The sequence below is a fragment of the Poecilia reticulata genome, linkage group LG9 (genome assembly GCF_000633615.1).
Source record: "Poecilia reticulata strain Guanapo linkage group LG9, Guppy_female_1.0+MT, whole genome shotgun sequence".
NCBI classification, from domain to species: Eukaryota; Metazoa; Chordata; class Actinopteri; order Cyprinodontiformes; family Poeciliidae; genus Poecilia; species Poecilia reticulata.
The window spans coordinates 21,957,321-21,978,151 of NC_024339.1; the positions used below are offsets into that span (position 1 = coordinate 21,957,321).

The 20,831-nt window shown below is 41.1% G+C and overlaps 2 protein-coding genes across 6 annotated transcripts in view; both read right to left on the reverse strand.

The window, feature by feature from the left end:
- The window catches only part of rasl10a (RAS-like, family 10, member A), a 22,427-nt gene extending 21,073 nt beyond the window's left edge, over nucleotides 1-1,354 (reverse strand). Inside the window, exon 1 of the mRNA XM_008418635.2 lies at nucleotides 399-1,354. Coding sequence (XP_008416857.1) covers nucleotides 399-614 — 216 coding nt within the window. The 5' untranslated portion in view covers nucleotides 615-1,354. The remainder of the gene's footprint in view (nucleotides 1-398) is intronic.
- Nucleotides 1,355-4,529: 3,175 nt separating this feature from the next.
- ap1b1 (adaptor related protein complex 1 subunit beta 1) overlaps nucleotides 4,530-20,831 on the reverse strand; it is a 29,945-nt gene continuing 13,643 nt past the window's right edge. For all 5 annotated transcript variants that reach the window (XM_008418639.2, XM_008418638.2, XM_008418637.2 and 2 more), the window contains 8 exons: nucleotides 20,145-20,174; nucleotides 19,920-20,057; nucleotides 19,697-19,842; nucleotides 19,482-19,611; nucleotides 16,408-16,492; nucleotides 15,769-15,855; nucleotides 15,037-15,191; nucleotides 4,530-5,892 (listed from right to left, as the gene is read on the reverse strand). In XM_008418639.2, the coding sequence (XP_008416861.1) occupies nucleotides 5,818-5,892; nucleotides 15,037-15,191; nucleotides 15,769-15,855; nucleotides 16,408-16,492; nucleotides 19,482-19,611; nucleotides 19,697-19,842; nucleotides 19,920-20,057; nucleotides 20,145-20,174 (846 nt within the window). In that variant the 3' untranslated portion in view covers nucleotides 4,530-5,817. The remainder of the gene's footprint in view (nucleotides 5,893-15,036; nucleotides 15,192-15,768; nucleotides 15,856-16,407; nucleotides 16,493-19,481; nucleotides 19,612-19,696; nucleotides 19,843-19,919; nucleotides 20,058-20,144; nucleotides 20,175-20,831) is intronic.

Consider the following 20,831-nt stretch of genomic DNA (forward strand, 5'->3'; position numbering starts at 1 on the left):
TGTTTTTAATACAGTTTAAAGACCATTTTCCTGACAAATACTAGCTTGCTTGTAGGGACCAACTGCTCCTTATGGGGCCCAAAGCCAGGACCCCAAAAGAAGTACTGCTGTTTTTGTGTTAGGGTTTGGGTTTAGGACTAAAGTGTGAATTGAGTTTAGATGAGGTTTATGGTTAGGGACACAATGGAAATGGTTAGAATAGGGTAAAGGTCAGGCAGCAGGAATGAATGAAAAATGAATGAGAATCAATGCGAAGCCCTTGTGAAAAAAAGAAAAACATACTGTGTATGAATATGTGTTGGTGTGTGTATTTAATCATGGATCGAATGATCTATTTGTCCGAGGTTAAAGTAGAATCATTTCGGGGTTAAACATCTGCTTAAAGTGAGCCACATTACCTGGCTGGCACTTGCTGGGAAGGAGGAGATTGGCGGGACGTCCAAAACCTTTAACTCATACATGTTCCCGTTCAGAATGACCGAGGGTCTGTACACATATCTGCTCCTGGTCGGCGTGTATGCCTCCGAGAAATCGTTATAGATGAACTGGCGGATTATAGAAGTTTTGCCCACTCCGGGAGCACCGATCACTGCGATACTCAGCGTCTCCACCATTCCTGGAGCCCGGATTCAGCACCATGGACAGCGACAGCGGCAGATGCGTACCGTCCAGTAAACACAGCTGGATCCCCCGCTGTTGCTGCTGCTGCTGCTGCTGTTGCAGCCTCTAAATCACCTTAGGTAGCCTCGGCAGCGAGCGACAAAAACGACAAATCATCCAAAGCGAGGAAACTTCACCTCCCAGGTGGGAGCGACAAGAGATTATCACAAAAACAGGCTCAAGCATGATCGCGCAAACGGAGGGAAATGGGTCTTCGTCGCCGCTGAGAGAGAAACTCTTGTTGTTGTTTTTTGTTTTGTTTTTTTTCCCAGGGGGCATCCCCGGAGAGGAAGCGGAAAAGTCCCTCCTTGCTGTCTCCACTCGGACATAATCTCATCCACGCTCGGCTCCGACCTTGCCAAGACGCGCAGGAGCTCTCCGCGCCTTCATTGATTGCCTCCTCTGCACCTCTCGCTCATTTTCCCCAGCGCTGCACCACCGCCTGCGCGCTCCTCCATGGCAGCGGGGCGGGGAGGGGGGAGGAAGGGAAGGCGCACGGCCGCGGGGACTCGTAAAGAGGCTCTCCACGTGTTCTGCAATGGCATCAAACCTCGGAGTCTTCTCACCTTCCGCTGCACCAGGGAGGGAGGGGAACGATCATCAACAGCCGACAGAGGTGCGTCTGCTGTAAAGGCATCTAGAGTGCGATCAGGAGCGCTTTGCGTCTCCCGTTGGAGAGACAGTCTCTCTCTCTCTCTCTCTCTCTCTCTCTCTCTCTCTCTCTCTCTCTCTCTCTCTCTCTCTCTCTCATCACTAATATCCCCCGCATTGCTCATCCAATAGGATCAGGTCGTGCGCAAAACGCGTGTGAAAGCGTGGTGTCCCCATAACGCCGCGGAATACACGGTACAGCGGCAGGCCACACACACATCAGCATCCAGCACCATACATCAACACGGTGCGGGGGTCATGCAGGCTGAACATCACATTTCTGGGTGACCTATTAGCTGCTGGATGGGGTCTGGAGGTGGGGCTCTCTGTCAATGCGTGGCATCAATCACAGCCTGGTGACAGATCCACTCAGTGGATCAGTCTGGGGGGAAATAAAACACACACAAAAAAACATCACGTGTCTCTAGGTGACTGGAGATGAGCTTCTGACAGGAGCTAAGTGCAAAACTTTACTCTGTCAGAGTTTTCTTTGGTGATTAAACCAGAGCTGGTGTTTGTCATTTCTGTAGCATAAACCGATAGCTGCGATATGCAGCGCTTGCAAACAATTTGCAGTAATTTCACTCATTGTGGGCCTGAATTCAATATACGTGTTGAGTTTTTGAACTCTCCTTCTGTTCAGGGTGAGATTATTATTCAACGGCATCTTAAATGAATTTTCAAAACAAGGATTGGTTGCAAAGGTTTGAAGAATTTGTTGTAAACTTTTTCCCTGACTAAGTTTCAGCTGTCTTGTTGTTGAGTTGGATAACATGGAGGCCGTCCGCCATATTTATGTCATCCACTTTGTTCTTTCCCACAGCATAATGCGTCCGCCGCCATGCTTGCCTGTTAGTAGAAGTTTCCACAGTTTCAATGCCTCATGTTAAGCTCTCAGAACTTTCTTCTCATCTTCCCATTTGGGAGCAAATCACTCGGTTTTTGTCTCCTCTGAGCATAAAGCCACTCACCAGAAGGCCTCGCTTGTACATCTGGGAAGCTGCAAATTCTATTTAAACTCAAAAGGAGCTTCTTTCTTGGTTCAAATGAACCAAGATGTGAAGCCACCATGATGTGAAGCTCCCAACACCGGCGACAGTCACACTGCTGGCTCACGGCAGGCTGGAGCTCCGAGGTTCACAGATTGCTCCTCAACGTCATAAATATTGGTTGTTCTGGAGTAAAACAGTTTGGCAAGTGACAATCAATTTCTGAACTCATTTGAGTCGTTAGTTGATCAATAAACACTGAAGGGATCAAATGAAGGCTTTTAAATACTCAAACTTAACCTGCCATTCATGCTGATGAGTGGGATGGAAACATTTCACCAGGACAGTGAAAACCTATTTGTTCAACATTTTATCTGCAGCTACATATGGAAAAACAAAAAAGTTTGGAAACATATTTAGTTTCCTTGACGTAACTCTTAAAAGTGTCCTTTTCTGTTTATAGCATCCAAAAAGTATTATAAACATAATAGCTTTTTTTTTTTTTTAATAACTATGTCATTAAACTTGGAATCCCAACAATAGAAGAGCATACAGCATAGCAAGAAACATGTATCCATTTTCTCTTGTCAAAGCTCAAAGTATGTGGACAGGACTGCCTCAGCTGCAACAGACGCCTGATCCCAGCGTTTCATACTCAGATTTCTAACGTTCATTTCTCCAACTCAGATGTGCATAAATAACATAAAACATCATCTGGTGTCCTCTGCTCTCACCATGACCTGCCAATCTTACTGCAGTGGTGTCATAAAACATTTAAGAGGCGTTTAAATGGTTGCTGGGAGTAAACTCAGAACGACAAGAGAGACGATGTGCTACATTGCAGCTTTTAGAGTTCAAGCATCAGAAACTCCACCACTATCCTTCTGGTTCTCACCAACGCTACTGAATAAACCCCTACTGAAGGATAAAAACAAGGATTTTCTGCTTTTCGATTGAGACAGTGCCAATAAAGTAGGCGAATTGGCGCCCCCTATCGGGTTCCTTGTGTAACAGATGATAAATATCAGATCCTCCTACTAACAGAACATCTGATAGTTATCGTAGATTTTGTGTTTGACTCTTCGCCAGCCGCTGATTCTCTGTTGCTGGACGCACAGGGACATTTCTCTCTCACAGTCTGAGTTTCGGAGTGCTTGTGTTTCACATCAGTTCAACCAGCAGAAATCCTGGTTACACATAAAAAGCACTTTGGACTTTTAAGACACACAGCCCCAGTGGAGAGTACAGTGGCTTGTAGTGATATACATGCCACTCAAATTTATTTATATTCTGTCAAATTACAACACAACTTAAGATTTTACGTAATAAACCAAAAGAAAGTAGCACATAATTGTTAGGCGGAAGGAGAATACAAGGCTTTTGCATTTAGGTTAAAAGTAAAAATCTGAGATCAGTCAATATTCTGCATAGCTAGAGACTAGAGAGGTTTTTGCATTTTCTTGGTGAAACTAATTTGGGCGTTTATGGACACGTCCGAGTTACTTAAGGGTATTGATCTGGATTTTGATTGGGCCATTCAAGTCGTGCAAGGAACTCAACCCACTAGCTCCTTACTGATTGGTGAATCTGCATGAATGCAAATATTCAGTGTGGCTGGGTGAACACGGCTCGTGTAAAACCATCGCTGGTTGTCCAAGTAACAAAGTGCTGTAGAAGCTAAATCGATTTAGCATTTACTTGGTCTTCTACATGTCACTGGTTCCCTAACAAACCTCTGAGGACTTCACAGAAGAGCTGGAGGTTTACTCAGACTCAATTACACACAGGTGGATTCATGGGGTGAGGTGTAAATGCAGCTGGTTGCACTGAATCTAATTTAAGAGCATCAGTGAAGGGAACAGAACACAACTGATCCCTTCAGATTTATTTTTTTGTTTTATCACAAAGCATTTTTTCGGAAATTAAAGTTGAATTTTCTTCCCTTTCATAATTATGTGTTAGCCTTGTGTAGGCCACTACACACAGTGCTGAGCAGAGAGCTCAGGGTTTTGTTTGCATGTTTGAGCATCAAGTGTGCAACACTGGCAGCTGGTGACCTGGGAGCAGAGTCATGGACATCTTAAAGGTCACCGGTTGTTACGAAGCGCTGTGGGAAAACAAACCGGAGGGGTCTATAAAAACGTGAACTTTACCGAGCAAATAACTGAGGCAATGTTTTACATGCTGCGGTAACCTGGGATGTCAGGAGAAGAAACAAGAACAACCACGTGGATACGTCAGGACTTTAATAGTTTTTTTTTTTCCAAACGACGTACACACATACGACAAAAATCAAGTAAATCAAGAACCTCTGATTAGACATCTGATTAATTAACACAGCATATGTCATATGAATCATCCGTCAACACACACAAAAGGGACGCACACAGAATGCATTTTCATGAAGTAGTGAGAGTAGGTGCATTCATGCCGAAGAGACAAAGGGCTTCAGAGCGACGACTTGGAAAACAAATCCAATTAGCCCTCCTCAGGTGAGACAGTGTGCTACGACATGTATGCTTTTATCTGTAACAAATGACGACATTAGTTTGTGTCACCTGGGCCTTCATCTCCGGGTGGAGAGCTGCAGCGAGGTTTCAGAGGAAGCGAGAGCAGAGTGGCAGAGAGCCCGAGAGGCCGCCGCTGACGCAGGAGCAGACAGGACATATTAAAAAAAAAAAAAAAAAAAAAAAAGAAGAAACCTTGCACCCTGAGGCTCTCTCCCAGCCTGCTGCATGAACACTAACAGGGAGAATACAAAACACAAATTAAACCATGGAATGACTAAGCACGAGAGCAGTGAGCTGACACCTGCTGCTAGTCTCTAAATGTCAAGATATTGATGCAAAAACAAAAACGAAAGAAACACACAGATTTCCACGCACACGTCGGACAGACATTCTGCTTTCAGAAACAGTAGTAGATCCAAATCCACCGCTCCGTAAAGATACTAAAGAAAACTTTATAAAAATTACTATAGTGTAGTTTAAGTAATTACGTGTCCACCAGACACAGGCCTTTTTCTACTGCGCCTCAACTTAAATGCACCCCTAAATAAATATACTGAAGCTGATGGCTCACCTGCTGATTGCGGGTGCTAAAAATAGACTGAAGTTTGCAGAGAAGTGGGGCTAGAAAATGATTGCAGAGCCTCATGCAGAGAAAGTCACAGGGACAGACGTCAGTCCGCCGTCTGGCCCTTAATGAATATGGGTCATTATGAAGGAAAGGCAAGAAAGACTGGAGATGTTCGAATGATTTAGCTCAAGATGAAAATCTTGAACTAAACATAATTAAAAGGTAGAAAGCCTGAAATCGCCGCCGCCTTTTCGGGAACTACAAGTGCTGCTCTAATAGGTTACAACTGCCAGCGAGGCTGTCTACTGAAAGGACAGTACGACTGCAGGACGGCGTTTCTGCGCTGGGCCAGGCTGCGGCCTGGTCGACGCGTCGCTGAGAAAGGGCAGAAGAAGGTGCCAGGAGGTCGATGCAGCGCAGCGGATGGTCGGATGTCGGCTCAGTTCTTCAGCACGGCCTCGTAGCTCTGGAAGACGCACTGAGAAACCTCCGGAGCTCTGCACTTCAGACACACCTGAGGGACAGAAGGAGCTGATTAACGACACGCAGGTTTTAACGAGCGATAAAACCGCTGACCGTTTAACCTCGTCTAAAATCTTTGTGCTCAAAGATGTTCCCCTAAGTACATTATTTCTTTAAAAAATATTTGATAACTCATGACTTAGAGTTAAAGCTCAAGTTTGTTATTTCTTTTTACTTTCAGAAGAAAACAGCAACAAACATTGAAGGAAACCAGCAGTCCAGCAGCGATCGAGCTTCTAAAAATTATTTTTAGTAATGGATCCTTTCATTTTGGGGGAAATGTGTTTAATATATATTATTCCACTTTTTGTGTTATTTTTTTCCCCCTATTATTTTCATTACTATAATACAATTTGCCAGATTCAAAGTTAGATTTTTTCCCCTCAATTGTACAAAAATTCTAGACATTTTACAAAGTGTAACCTGTGGATCTTCTTAAATAGTAATTTTATTGTTTTTAGGAGCCACAAATGATGAAAGAAAAACTGAACTGGTCCCACCACCTTTATTGATACATGGACATTAGACGTACTTTATGAGTCGCAGCTCCAGTTCAACCTGAACTGAAAGTTGCCAAGAGGCCAAAATATAGCAGTATATCAGTTTCTGAAAACTGGTGCTTTTAGTCAGTGTGAGACAAAACCAAAATGTTAAAATATGATGGGGTAGATCAGAAATGTCAGTTTTTATATAAATCAAGGCATTAGACTGTTGCCCTTTAGAAAATGAAAGAGCAAAAAAGGATTAAATTAATCATTTTTCCTGTTCTTTTTACTCTAATGTATTGAAGTGAATTCCATATTTTTACTGAAAAAATACTGTTGACCACTCAGTAAAGTCAAAAAGCAAAATTGGGAAATAAGATGGAAAAAAAAAAAAAAAAAAAAAGGAAATAAAAAATGAAACAAAAACACTTCAAAATAAACAGTTAAAACAAAGAAAAAGCAAAACTGATTTAAATTAATTTTAATAAAACAGCCTAAAAATGAATGATACTGATAGACAACCTTAGAAATCAACATTCTTGAGTCGAGTTCTGTGAGATTTTTTGGGTAAATCAGGCCATGATGGGTAATTAAGAAAGACACGATTACTCTTTTAAACATCTTCATCGGGACACAGCAATAATTATTTCACACATGGGAGGAAAAAAAAAAAAAAGCCTCGGATTAAAAGCCCCTTAATTTAGTCTTATCAGGCACAGGCAGACCTACGGACAGAAATACAGATACATAAGCACACTGGAGGAAACAGCGGCGGCCTGCACGCTCTTTGATGTCGGCCTCAGCTGGGGAAAAGATTCTGGCTTTAATGGAGCATCATAAAGTGAGTTCCCCCAACACCCCCCCTCCTCCCATCAGACTGCAGATATTATTTTTCTCCCAACCAGGAGCGTGCCGTTTACAGGAAACACCAGGCAGCGGGGGGTTCTTGCTTGCATCAGTCCAGATTCTATCATGATGTCGCAGAAAGCAAATCGGACAGAGAGGATTGGGAGGGGTGGGATTTAAAAAATGCAGTAATTAAAATTCTGCAGGAGTGAAAACCTCTCAGCCCAGTGGCAGCCAGAAGCTTTAATGACCCACGGGTCTCTGATGGGAAGGACGAGGACAACCTGTCCCCCCCCACGGGTACGGTGAAGCGCTGCCGCTCGTTCTGCTGTAATCACCGTCACCGCTCAGAATCCCATTTGTTACACTGAGGAGGAGCTGATTAGTGCGTAGGAGGCAGGGTCACATTGTGGTTTTACAACCCGAGGCGCAACAGTCAAACCCCAGAGTGGCACGTTCAGGTAAAGACGCGTATTTTGAAACAGCTGCTTGCAGCGATGGCTGGATCTTTCATCTCATCAAGCAGAAAAGGACAGAGTGACCCCCTTTTCTCATATTTATTTGAAGCTTTTCACTGGATTTGATGCCGATTTTTTTATTTATTTCTGAATTCATATTACGTTGAGTAATCCTCCATTATCCTAATTACAAGCCGGTGTGTTCACTTATTTTATTATAAGCCATCAATTGTCTGTTGCCCGTCCCCGTATCAGCGCCACTAATTCTCTATAATGTTTGCCCCATTATCCTAATTACACTGATCAGGTATTCACCTGAAATGGGATGATGTGTTGAAGAGCCGCAAAGCGGGAAACGCAGGGTTGTCGATACATAACGCCGCAGCAGAGCAAAGCCTCCCTCGGCTCTCCGGGCTCTTCACTAATACAAGGTGCTGCTGCTGCCGGCGGCGGCGTTTAGACAGCTGTGCTGCTATCGGCAAGATGGCAGGAAGCGCAGAAGCTGCGGCTGCCGTGCACAACTCCTAACGGCAGCAGGCGGGAGCTCGGTTCGTTTTTAAAATAACAGCAGCGCCACGTCCTCGGAGCATAATGGTGAGGAAATTACAAACTCAAGTAGGAAGAAGAGGGAAAGACGGGGAGTTAAATATTAATGGATTCTTCCTACAGTTTTATTTTCCCTCTTGGAAAAAAAATACGAGCATTTACTATCAAAGTGTTTTGATTCTGCAGCGCCAAGCACAGGGTGGGAAAAATAAAATCTCAATCTGCAACATCACGAGCCAGAGAGGTTTCTATGTACTGTCCTAGACTAATCTGTGATATGCACAGTGTTTTCCAGTAAGTAAAGAAACAATCACTTCTGTGAACTGCAACAAAAACCCGTTAATATCACCTTTAATGAAGCTTACAATGCTGGAAGAATGACTAATTTCTCTATAAAAGTGATTCAATTAAAACAAGTCATTTAACATTTGTTTCAATGTCTTCAGTATTTAACAGAGTGAACAAAATTGTACAAAAAATAAATTGTTTATTTTATAAAAGGTAAAACTCGTTTGAGCTGATTTATCCCAGAAGAAACCAATAATTTTCGCAAAAATATTTTTGCAAGAATATTAGTTCAAACCTTAACAAATAAAAATATCCGAGTTTGATTCTGAAAGCTCAGCACACAGACTTTCTGCCGCAAGGAAAGCAATGCAAATGATGCGGTGCAAAGAAAGAAGAAAACAACCGGCTGGGAAGTTTGTGAGGAGAAACCCGACAGAGGCATCCAGAAATAAGCCTGCATTAAACATAAAGTGAAACCAGGTATTGATGCCAACGCAGAAGAACACCAGACACAACGAGAAATAATTTACCGACATCAGCGAACAGCAAGGAAACAATCCGAAATCAATCGGCTGCCTGCTGACAGAATGTTTTTAGCAGCAGGTAGATAGAAACTTAAAGTCTGCAGCTTATTTGTATAAGAAATAAAAACGAGTTAAGTCAGTGAGATTCCTTGGAGGGAGACAAATCAACAATTAAAAGATTTAATTGGGATAAACAAAGCAAAGGTGAAGAGATGCGTCACAGAAACAGACCGATCATCACGTTAAGATGTTACTGAGCCGCTATCCTAGTTATTCCCTCATCTGATTATTTTGATACCAAAAACGTTGCTGTTTTTTTTTCTTCTATTATTCTCCAAACTGCCGTCTTGAAACAAAAAAAATGAGCTCAGATGTTCAGCAACCGCAGTGGTTGCTGAACATCTGCGGTTCAGCAACCACTGAACCGCAGATGTTGAGATCAATCAAGATCAAGTCCTTCATGTTTGCTCAATTCTCTCTGGAGAAAAGTTTTCTGGTCTGATGGTGCAACGACTGAGCTTTCTGAAGACAAGGAATATGTTTGAGTCAATGTGGGGCTTCCAAACCTAACAAAAACTCAAATATTCCTACTTTGAAGAGCGGAGATGGTAGCATGAAGCTACAGGATACATCCACATAACAGCAGCTTCCTGTGGATGATGAGGAATTGATGTTCCAACACAAGAATGACCTCAAGTTTGACCTAAAAAGCAAAAACCCAACAAACTAATCAAATAAAATTAACTTGTACACATCTGCCATGAAGAGTGGATTACTCTGAAACTGCAATAAAAAGAAAACAATGAGTCCTGTTTCAAACGATTGACGTTGTCAATTTTGTCACCAGTCAATCTTAAAAAAAAAAAAAATCAACCAAAAAGCTCCAAAGTAAAACATCATTCATCCCAATTATGAGCATATAACTTTTGAGCTGTTACTATTGAGAAAGTAACATTTTTGGCCTTTGATTAAAAAAACCCAAGCAATAAAGCTCACAGCCTGAGAATCCCGACGTATAATATTCGTATGCTGAACAGAAATGGATTTGTGGGCAAACTGAAGCCTTGTGTATTCATGGAGCTCCTATTTCTGAGTTTACTGACACGCTGTAGAGGAAAATAAAAAAAATAAATCAGCCAACATCACTGGTCACATTGTTGCCATGGGGACAGGAGATGGCAGATGAGAACACCCCAGCTTCATGTCAAGAAGATGAGCAGCATCCCAAAGCTCCCAGATATACAGTGTACATAAGTTCAGAGATGGGAAATGAGGTTGTTAAAGGAAGTAGACAGGAGCTGCAGCTGATGTTTCGTACAGGAATAAAATCCACTCTGCAGTGTTTTCTGTCTGCTCGAAAACTTCTCACTTTTTCTTTCTTCCCATCACCTTCGTAGAGTTGTTTTCGCCTGCAGCAGGCAGCTGTTTTCAGCAAAAGAAGGTGTGAATGTGTGGAAAAGTGGGAATGTTAGAGACATGGCTCCAACAAATACAACGTCATATCAACTTATTAGGTGACCAGTTTTCAGCAGTGCAGGTTTAGAGCTCCGTTTCTTCATATTACTAATAAATTGTTGTATTTCTGTTAACCCATAAAGATTTTAGTTTGCCCAATTTCTAAAGCGAGCAAGTCTCTTTTGTAAAACTTTTGTAAACAAAAAAAACCCAAAAGTCTGAATTCAAAATTGTGAATTTTAATTATTTAGCTTCCTAAATATTTAAACACATTTTCCAAAGAGTTGGCAAGAAGCAGAGTGGAGTGTGGAACTGGGACAAAGCTTTAATAGTTCATATAAATAGAAAGGTATCGTGGGAGAACTGAAGTCAATCAAGTTTAGATTATGAGGAAAAATAGGCCAAGCTATGATTATGGTTCAAAACAACACTGGGTGCAGAGCAGGAGAAAGCATAAAAAAAAAATTAATAAATCATAAGCGTTGTATGTTTCCTCTGAAGAAAATGATTCTTAATCCCTTTTTTTTGTGTTTTCTCTAACACCGTAAAACCCAGTGAAAAATGCAGTGGCAGCGCTTTACTCCTTCAGGTCTAAAAATAGCGTTCGACAAAAGGCTTTGGCAGCTTGGCTTTAATGTTCTGTGCCAAGAGAGCGCTGGGACCCTGCAGCAGGCAGCAGCTCACAGCGTCACTGTACATTATGTGCATGCAGCAATATAAACTCTGTGCCTACGTTCACTGCACAATTTGTAGCCTACTGTGCCATGCAAAACCATTTGCTCCTCGAGACCTTTTTTTTTTTTTTTTTTTTTACATTTTCTCATGTTACAATTTAATCAGTACAGCTGACCTGTATTTAACAGGTTTGTTAGAGAAAAGAAAAATCTGTGAACAAATGCCGTTGATGCAGAGTTAGATCAAGAAACAATATCCCAAAGCTCTGACGATCTCTTGATCTTGAATCAGTCATTTGAAAATGACTGATACATTCACCATACATTCCCAGTATAGTGGGAAATCTAAACGGAGAGGTTATGAAAGGAGAGAAGTGATCAAAACGATCACGGTAACCGTGGAGGAGTTGCAGAGAGCTGCAGCTCAGGTGGGAGAAAACTGCTGACAGGGCAACTATTAGTTTGACCTCGATGAAGGACAGGCAAGAAAATAGAAAACAGACACATGAGAAAGAAATTTCTGTCTTGGCCTCTTCTGACTAGAAAAGCTTCTGAGACGACATGCAAAATGTCATATGTTACAAGAACTAGCATTGCACATCAGTCTGACCCTACCATCCCCACTGTGACATATGTCAGTGGCAGCATCATGCTGTGGGGATGCATCATCTTCAACAGGAAGAGGCAAACAGGTCAGAGATGATGATGAGAAGGATGAAGCAAATTGCAGGTTAACCCAAGAAGAAAAGACGTTTTAGGACTAAAATTATATTCAGGAGGCTTTTACAAAAAAAATGAGTCGGTTAAATAAAATGAAAGAAATGTGACAAGGAAAAATGTTAAACAGAATTTTAAGGTCCCATGTTGCTTTAAATAATTCTGAATGGCACTGAACCAGTGAGCTTCGAGCGACACTGAGGAATACTTTGGACTTTAAAATGAAGCAGAACAGAATAAAGAAAAAAGGAAGATAAAATACTGAAGGATAAGAGCGAGCTCCCTGGATCGTTAAAGTTTAATAAAAGCAGGATGCGCTGTGAAATACAAAAATAAACTACATGTTTCTTCCAGGGTAACAAATATTCCTAAATCACCCAGGGGACTTATTATTCAAATTACATTTCTGTTTAACATGTGGGTCTGTGCAACGATTGATAAACTGAGGGAAGTGTGAACCAAATGAAAATTCGGACGATTTAATGACCACACATTGGATGACTGATAAATTGACTGGGCCAGACAGGAGTAAACAAAGACAGTTGACGCCACCTCATAAATTAAACATGAGGCGAACGCTGACGGAGGAACAAGCAGGGGGGTGAGTCGCATCAAGGTCACCGCTCGCTCTGAATCTGTACGCCAAACACAATCTATCAACTTCATGACCGAGACTCGCTGACAAAGCAGACGCGCAACGTCATAACGGACAGGAACGCGTCAATACACCCACACAATACTCAGGAAGTTTGCTGCTCATCGCTGCGCATCCGTCTCTGTCACAGTTGTTTGTTCACTCGGATCCCAGAACGTCAATAGTCTCAATCCGAGTCGTGGAGCGGTGACAGTCTGATCGCTGAATCATTCCGACTTTATTCAGTACAGAAGACTCTTAAACTAAATTGAATGACCTTGCTCACTTTAAGTATGCATAGAGTTAAATCAACATGATCTGAAGCATCTTTTGATTCAGTTTTCTTTGGTAGGAGTCGACTTCAAAACATTGCAACTTTCTAATTAAAGCTGCGGTATGTAGCCTTTATTTTAAATATATATGTATATAGATGTGTTTACATATTTGTTTAAATTGCCACTGTGTTGTATAATATTAGAGTCTGCAGAAAAAAAAAATAAAAAATCAAGCTCCTCCGTCTCCTCTCTGTGGTCCTACAGCTATCTCCAAAAATACACAGATAGATCAAAAACGACCAATCAGAGCCAGGAGGAGGATCACACTGATCACATCCTCCCTGATGACGGTGGATAAACAGTTTCCTGTAATGGTAAGGTGTTTCTCCACCCTTAGCACATTTAGCAGCACGTACTAGAGGATTATTGACACATCTTCCTCTTGGCTCTAATTGGTTGTTTCTAACGAAGCGGTACCATACTGTCACAACATGGTGACAGATTTAACAAATGTGTAAAAACACATAGTGCTTTTAAAAGTTACATACTGGAGCTTTAAGTCATTTTTTGTGGATTTAGATGTATGCATGGACTCTCTGTGAAATCTGAAATCTATCTTCGCATTTCTAGCAGAAAGGTTTTGGGCAAAAATTGAAACATTTGGACACGAAGCAAAGTTTCATTTAAAGAAAGAAAAACCTCAGGGCATAATGCTACTAACGCCGACTGGGACTATGCTGTCACCGTCTGTGCCAAGCCTTTTGGAATTATGGCCCAAAATTTCCTGTTTGGTTTCATCGACTATAATATGTTCTCATACATCTTTGTGAGATTACAGTCAGAAATTGGCGTTTTCTTTGAGAAAAAAACCCCAAAAACTGTTATTCTCACAACCCTGCACCTTCATTCAGATATTGCAGGATAACGGGGGGAGTAAAATACAATCAAAGAGAGAATCTGCACAATGTAGGATGGAGATCATCTAACGTTTACTTCTATGAACATGAATCCTTTTCTTCTTAAACAAATTTAAGTGAGAATTTTGTTCTCTAATGAAGCTCCCAGACCTACAGAGAACAGCTGGATTTATACTGCAATTATGTGAAACACAAGTGGGCTTTAAATGCCTATTAGGTGACTTCTGAGGACAATCAGTTTTATTTGGGGGTATCAAAGAGAAGAGGGCTGAATACTAATGCAAACCGCACAAAAACGTATTTGCAAAATAATGTAAAATTTTGTTCAGTTACAAAAGGAAAAAGGATTTTACCGAATGACAACAGTCAAACATTCAAGAAAACGCCTTAATGTTCATGACAGATTTTTGTGTCATGTTTATGTCAGTCTTATGCACACACCTTCAAATAAAGTGTTACCAAAAAACTATTAATCCTAGGCAGAAATTAATTAAATTCAAACTATATGCAGATATATGACATAAAATGCATCAACGGTATATTAAAGGTTGGGTAACACTTTATTTGAAAGGGTGTGCATAAGATTGACATGACACTGTGATAAACATGACATAACACCTGTCATGAACATAAAGAGGTCTTTATGAATGTTTATGACAGATGTCATGAAGTGTCATTCGGTAAATAATGACACTTTTAATGCAAAGTTGCTCTAAAAGTCAACTAACTTTGCATGATTTTGTAAATTATAATTGAATGCAAAGTTGCCATTTTTAATGGACTTTCAATGCAACATTTAGATAACTTTGCATTAAAAGTGTCATTATTTACCTAATGACACTTCTTGACAACTGTCAAACATTCATAAAGACTTCTTTATGTTCATGACAGATGTTATGTCACATTTATGACAGTGTCATGTCAGTCTTATGCACACCCCTTCAAAGAAAGTGTTACCAAAGGTTGTTGTTAATCTGGCAAAAATGAAAAGGTTTAAGGGGTGTGAATACTTCTGCAATTTACTGACTGTATCAATTGGATGTAATTGGTTATAGAAAGCTTTCAAAGTAAGCTTGTGGGGAAAAAAAAGAAACCTTTTTCCTCATCAAAGGAATCCATCTATCCCTAGTCTTTCATTTATATGAGGGCTCCTCTGTCTGCTTGTTCTCATGTTGAAATATTTCTCAATATTTTAATCGTCTTTCAAACTAAATCGCTGAAAGTGACCTTGTCTCCTCCCAGCCGTTTCCTTCTTCAGTAATTAGCAGCTCAATCAGAGCAGTGATTAGACCGAACAGTTTGTTGTGCAAGACTCACTGTGAAAGTCGGGTTTCCTGTCTGCACCCGGAGCTCAGCCAGAACCCAGATGCCGTTGCTGAGCTTGGTGGACTGGTACAGCATGTCCTGGCCGTCCACGGTGCGCTTAGCGATGGTGAAGATGTTGCTACCCTGAAGTTTGTTGGAGGCTGCATCTGTTAAAGAACGCAACAAGAGATCACAACCTCACTGCTGAAAGTGGTGCTGCACGGTTTATCTTGGCTCAGATATTTAAACCTAAAACCCTCGCTGACTTCTGTCATGCTCTGAGACCGTCTATCATTAAATGCACTGGACCCTGCAGAATCTCTTGTTCCCTTAACCTACCCTAGCACATTTTCACCCCGGGCTTTCTGTGAAACACCTGTGTAGTTTCTAATTCAGAAATAACTCCTCTCTGCAGCCTCAGCCTCCCTGACACACCCCAGCAGGACGTGAAATCCTCTCTCTTTATTCCTGGAAAAGAAATTCCATCTGTCGGGGTAACTCTCCATTAAGCTATTATTATGAACTCTTCTCTAGTCCAGCGCTGCTCACACTCGTGTAATACTAAATTATGACACATAAATAGAGAGTGCAGCTGATGAGTCTTTATCAAATACAATTTGCTTCATTAGCTGGGATTAGTTTTGAGATAGACATGTCTCTGTCTGGCTATTTCAGTATGAAAAGAGGCTGCAGCGCACGGCTGTGCGGTGATGTGTTTTTCTCTTCATTAACCCCCCGTCTTACCCGAGCTGAGATGGCAGTCTTTGATCTGAAACTGGGCTTCGTTGTCATTAGAAATGTCTTTCCATGTGGCGAGGAAAACTTGTCTCTCTGTTAATAAAGACATGCAATCATTGGGTGAGTTCCAGAAAAGCTTTCTGAAATATATGGGTCAATAGCAGCACCATTTGTGTTACTATGAGTTTTCCCACAGTGCAGCAAAGAGAAGAAAAAAAAAAAAAAAAAGAATGGAGCAAGCAGTGTGTGAGCAGTTCATTTCGACTGTGGAGACAAGGTGTCCTGCTGTGGCTTTGGCTGTGGAGCATTAGCTCTCAGCCTCTGGCAGCAGACATGCTGCTAGCCCCATCAGATGGCTCCACAGGGACAAATGCTGACACATTTTCACCAAATGAATCAAACAGCAACTCGAGAACAAAAGAAAAACAAAAAGAGGACTCAAAATGGCCCTGTTGTATAATCTGCCCTGCCATGTGAAGCGACAGGCTTTTAGGCTGGTGGACAGTAAACAAGCAGTCGCAGCACACGTCCAGGAAGAGTCGCACAGGCATCAATCTTTCAGCGAGGGCTGCTTATAGTACGCCGGCTGACGTCAGCCTGGCTCGGAGGCATTTGTGCGAAGCTATTTAGCGAGGAAGCACTCACCCATCTTCCCGTCTTCCACAAACAGCATGCTGATGGGGTACTGGCAGCTGAAGTAAAACACGTCAATGTTGTTCTTAACAGCCACCTGCGGGGAGGGGATTAAGTTCGGATGAGAGGAGAAACGAAGCCATCTCAGAATAATTACATTTCAAGTGCTTTTCACAGAGAGACGTCACTTCTCTTAGTGTGGTCCAAAAAGTCGGAGCAGGCAACTGTCCTCCGAATTCAGTCCAAAGAGTTATTCATTTAGAAACAGACTTCACAAATACAAATGAATCTCTGAAAAATACAATTTTGGATCACCAGGCTGTTGGTACCTTTTATTTAGTCAACAACAGCTTTCAACCTGTCAAATAGCAAAAAAAAAAAAAGAAGTAATATTTCAAATGCGTTTGTGACAACTGCTTTGAAAAGTGCCAACTTAAAGTGTGAGATGATCTCTGGACTGAATGTTGTTTTTCAGGCTTGATCTCATAATCATAATTTCAAAGCAAATCAGCACTTGATTGTTTTCAGTATTGTCAATCTTTTAGATCACAAATCTGTTCATCAAAAATAAAAACAAAAAGAAAAATCAAAAACACATCCAATGACATGACTGGCCATTTGCCATCCTGCCTTCTATTCAGAGCCAGCCGCTGAACAACACACAGTACTCAATGATGTTCGATTGCCAATCCACACGGTTTAAGAAATAAATCAGTCCAACCTTTGTAGAAGCAGAAAAAACAGCTTTAGCAGGGTTCTGTATTATTTCATAATCTTGTATATGTGATAAAATGAGTTTAACTCTCACTAAAAACAGCAAATGGAAGAAACTGCATTGGTCCACTACTTACAAAGATCTAAAAAGCATTAATGTTCTTCTGGACACATGAGTCAAAGCTTTATTTAGCTCCAGGTTCCATTTTTCTCCAAACAAGGCTCTGATAAGTGCTTTGAATCCACTGGAGTTTTATCTAGAGGAAGTGGGAGGAATGAGCCTCAAGAAACCTGACCTTTTGTACCAAGAGTTCACATGAGCTGCTCTACAAATTAGCTTTAAACTGTGTTGAGCATGAAACGGTGCAGAATTACCTCTTTGTTTTGCTTCTTTAAATGTTTTGACATGCACAGTATTTATCTTTATAATCATACGTACATTTTTACTGCTGGTTTCTTGATTATTTTTTTGTTATCATCTTTGCAGCGTGCCATTTTGAAATATGACACCAATAGCCTAAAGAAAGCAAAAGTTTCTGATCTATAAATAGCATTCTGAAAATGCATCAAGAGAGCTAAAAATAAAGATCCAAAAAGGAGAAATAAGGAGCAAGCAAGGATAAAAAAGGATAAATGAGAACATTTATAAATACTCCAAAGATTTTATCTGACAAGCCATAGATTTAGTAAGGAATTTGTTTGCCTTAGCTTCTCAGTCAGCTTTATGGTCCTGAAGGTTTGAGCATGAGAGAGGGAAATGGATAAACAAAGATCTAATAAAGGAAGCATCTGCAGAAACAAGTAGTGGGCAATGATACTGTCATTAGCCAGCTTTATAAAGAGCTGCAGCTTTGCTAGAAGAGTGAGTCATGAATAATTCAATGCAGCAACTTATTCCTAAGATGCAGGAGCACAAACAATGCAACGTTTTTGAGATGGAGCTTTATTAGAAAAGGTAACATTGGTGTTGCAACTTTGGCATTTTTAAAGACGGTCAGGTCTGTGTGACCATCGTGCAGTTTATACGATTTCTTTGCTATGCTCGGAGGACTTCACTACAAATGCCATGAAGATGCAAAACACAAAAGTTGACATGAATACAGATGGCATCTGCATGTGTAACCTATAAAATAAAACTGAAAAATCTGCTATAAACAGTGGAAATAGGCCAGATCAATACTGTTCATAGAGGAGGAAAAGTAGAAATGTTAGAAAAGCTGTTCAGGCGAAGAGAAAAAGGAGGAGGCATGTGAAACCAGTAATGACCATCCCCACTTTTCTCATCCCCCCTTTGACAGTCTTATCTTCCCTTCCCAGGTGCAAACAGCAATAGTCAGCCCAGTCAAAAGGAGCCACAGAGCCCAAAACCAGACCATTTACAGTTGGTGAATGTTTCGGGTTTAAACTGTTTCATTCTCAACATGGGGCTTTAACAGCGTGGTAGAATAACAATGCGACGCACTTGGTCTCAATGGATGCATTCAGGACGCCGAGTCAAACAGAGCCGAACAGCATTGGGGCTCCGTTTTGCACTGATACCTGATCATGTTGACCTGTTCAATCATGAGCCTGAACTAGCTGGATTTCCATTAATCAGAAAATTGCTTGAAATTCCAAAACTAAATTTGATAATGAAGACACAGTAATTCTGATAAAAACATTTCTGCGCCAGGATGAGGAGGTTTTTCAGCAATATTAAAAGAAATGTATTTGGTAAAACCGAAATGGAAAAACTTTTCTTTTGCATAACTGTTGAGTCATGATGTTACTACTGGTGAAAACCACAAAGACGACGACAGGACAGTCGTAGGAGGATGATGGTTTGTTTTTGGGGGGTTTTTTTGGACAATGTGCAGCTGGCTCCACCAGAGCTCTCACAGCATCACACATTTCATAAAAAGTTGTCATTCAAATGTGTTGTATCCGTAGCTCTTCTGTGAAATCACACACTACAATTTCTCAAAAACACTGCATACGTAGCAGCTGCCAAGTATAAGGGCTTGTCGCTCCAACGCCTGATTAAGACGCCGATGTTTTCTCTGATGGCTGACAGATGATGAGCGCCAGCATCAGGGCTGAGTTATGAATATATATGTCAAGTAACCGTTCACAACCGTCACTGCTATTTTTTTTTTAATAACTTGTTGCATGAACAAGCATATTCACATGTGATTTTAATTTCATTTCTTACTTGATGGAAGCACCGCAATTGCAAAATTGTGTTTTCTTCGACGTTGGCGGAATATTGACTAAGATTTGAGCGCATTTGCAATGGAAACGCAGGCAGTGATGGACAGAGAAGCACTAAGCCTGAATGAAAACCAACCCAGCCAAGTAACATTTAGAAATGTTGCTCATAGTGTAGGTTTTACCTGCAGGTTGTTGAGCGGATCCATCTTCATAACAGGTCCAACCGTATTGAGCGGAAGGGACACTTCGATGCTCTGGTTGGGGCTGAGGGGGGTCAGAACCTGAAGAGGGCCAGCTGGAGCGAGACCAAAGCTAAAGACAAACAAAGAGGAAGAAATTTTACAAAATTCAACTCGTGACAGAAATTTAAACAAATAAAAGATAAATTCGACCCCACCTGTTCCTGTTAAACTGGATGGCAAAGTCAGTCATGACACTCATTGCTTTATTAGTGAGAGTCATCTCCATCTGGATGACACCGGCACGGCGGGCAAAAGTGCCAGATATTTCAAGCCCTTTGCCCTTCGTGGCTGGGAGCCAAACCTGTGGACAAAGTGATGAATTGTTAGGGCTCCATGATTATGCAAGCAGTGAATTTTAATCCTAGAGTACAAACTTACCGTTTTTGGTGGGCTGTAGGCGCCCATGGGCATACCGACGCCACCTCCAAGATCAAACAGGTCATCCAGTCCGCCGCTAACAGGAGCGCTGAATGAGGCTGCCGGCGCAGCTGAAGGAGCACCAAAACCAGCCCCCATCTAAGGGTCGTAAAACATATGGTACCGTCAGTGTTACCCCGTAGGAGACCATTAAACCTCAAAAGACCTTTAATAAAAAGGACTTACGCCCAAACTTCCTCCAAGGTCTCCTCCAAGCTGAGAGTGAGAAGTGGGCACAAAAGGAATGTTAAAAACTATACAATGAACAAAAAACACTAGATAACACCCTAAAAGGATTGAAGAGGGTGAGGGAGGAGTGAAAGGAGCTAGAAAATGTCTGTGTGATTAATGGTAGCTATAGGGTTTAAACTATTACTGAACCTTGCAAAAATATTCTGTTTTATTGGAATTTTAAGGGAAGTAGTCGCAGCTATTCACAAAGTAATCATAATTGTGAAGTGGAACAAAAACAGTACATGGATTCCAATCTGTTTTACCAATATAAATTACCGTATTTTCCGCACTATAAAACCTAAAAACCTTCGTCGGGTCAATCAGTGTTGCTTCCTAAGTGGACAGTTTGATTTCACAGAAGTTTGATTTACTTGGAGTTATATTGTGTTGTTTAAGTGTTCCCTTTATTTTTTTGATATATATATATATATATATATATATATATATATATATATATATATAATCAGCAACTTTTGCTCTGAAACCTCAAAATAAAAGCCAGTGAAACCAATTGCAATGAGAAGCCACCTGATTAGTAAATATTATCTATGGCATCTTTAGAGGAGCAACAGAGAGGTGAGCAAATTTTTCTACAGAGCAACTATTAGTCATGCACTATAAGTCATACACCTCATTGAG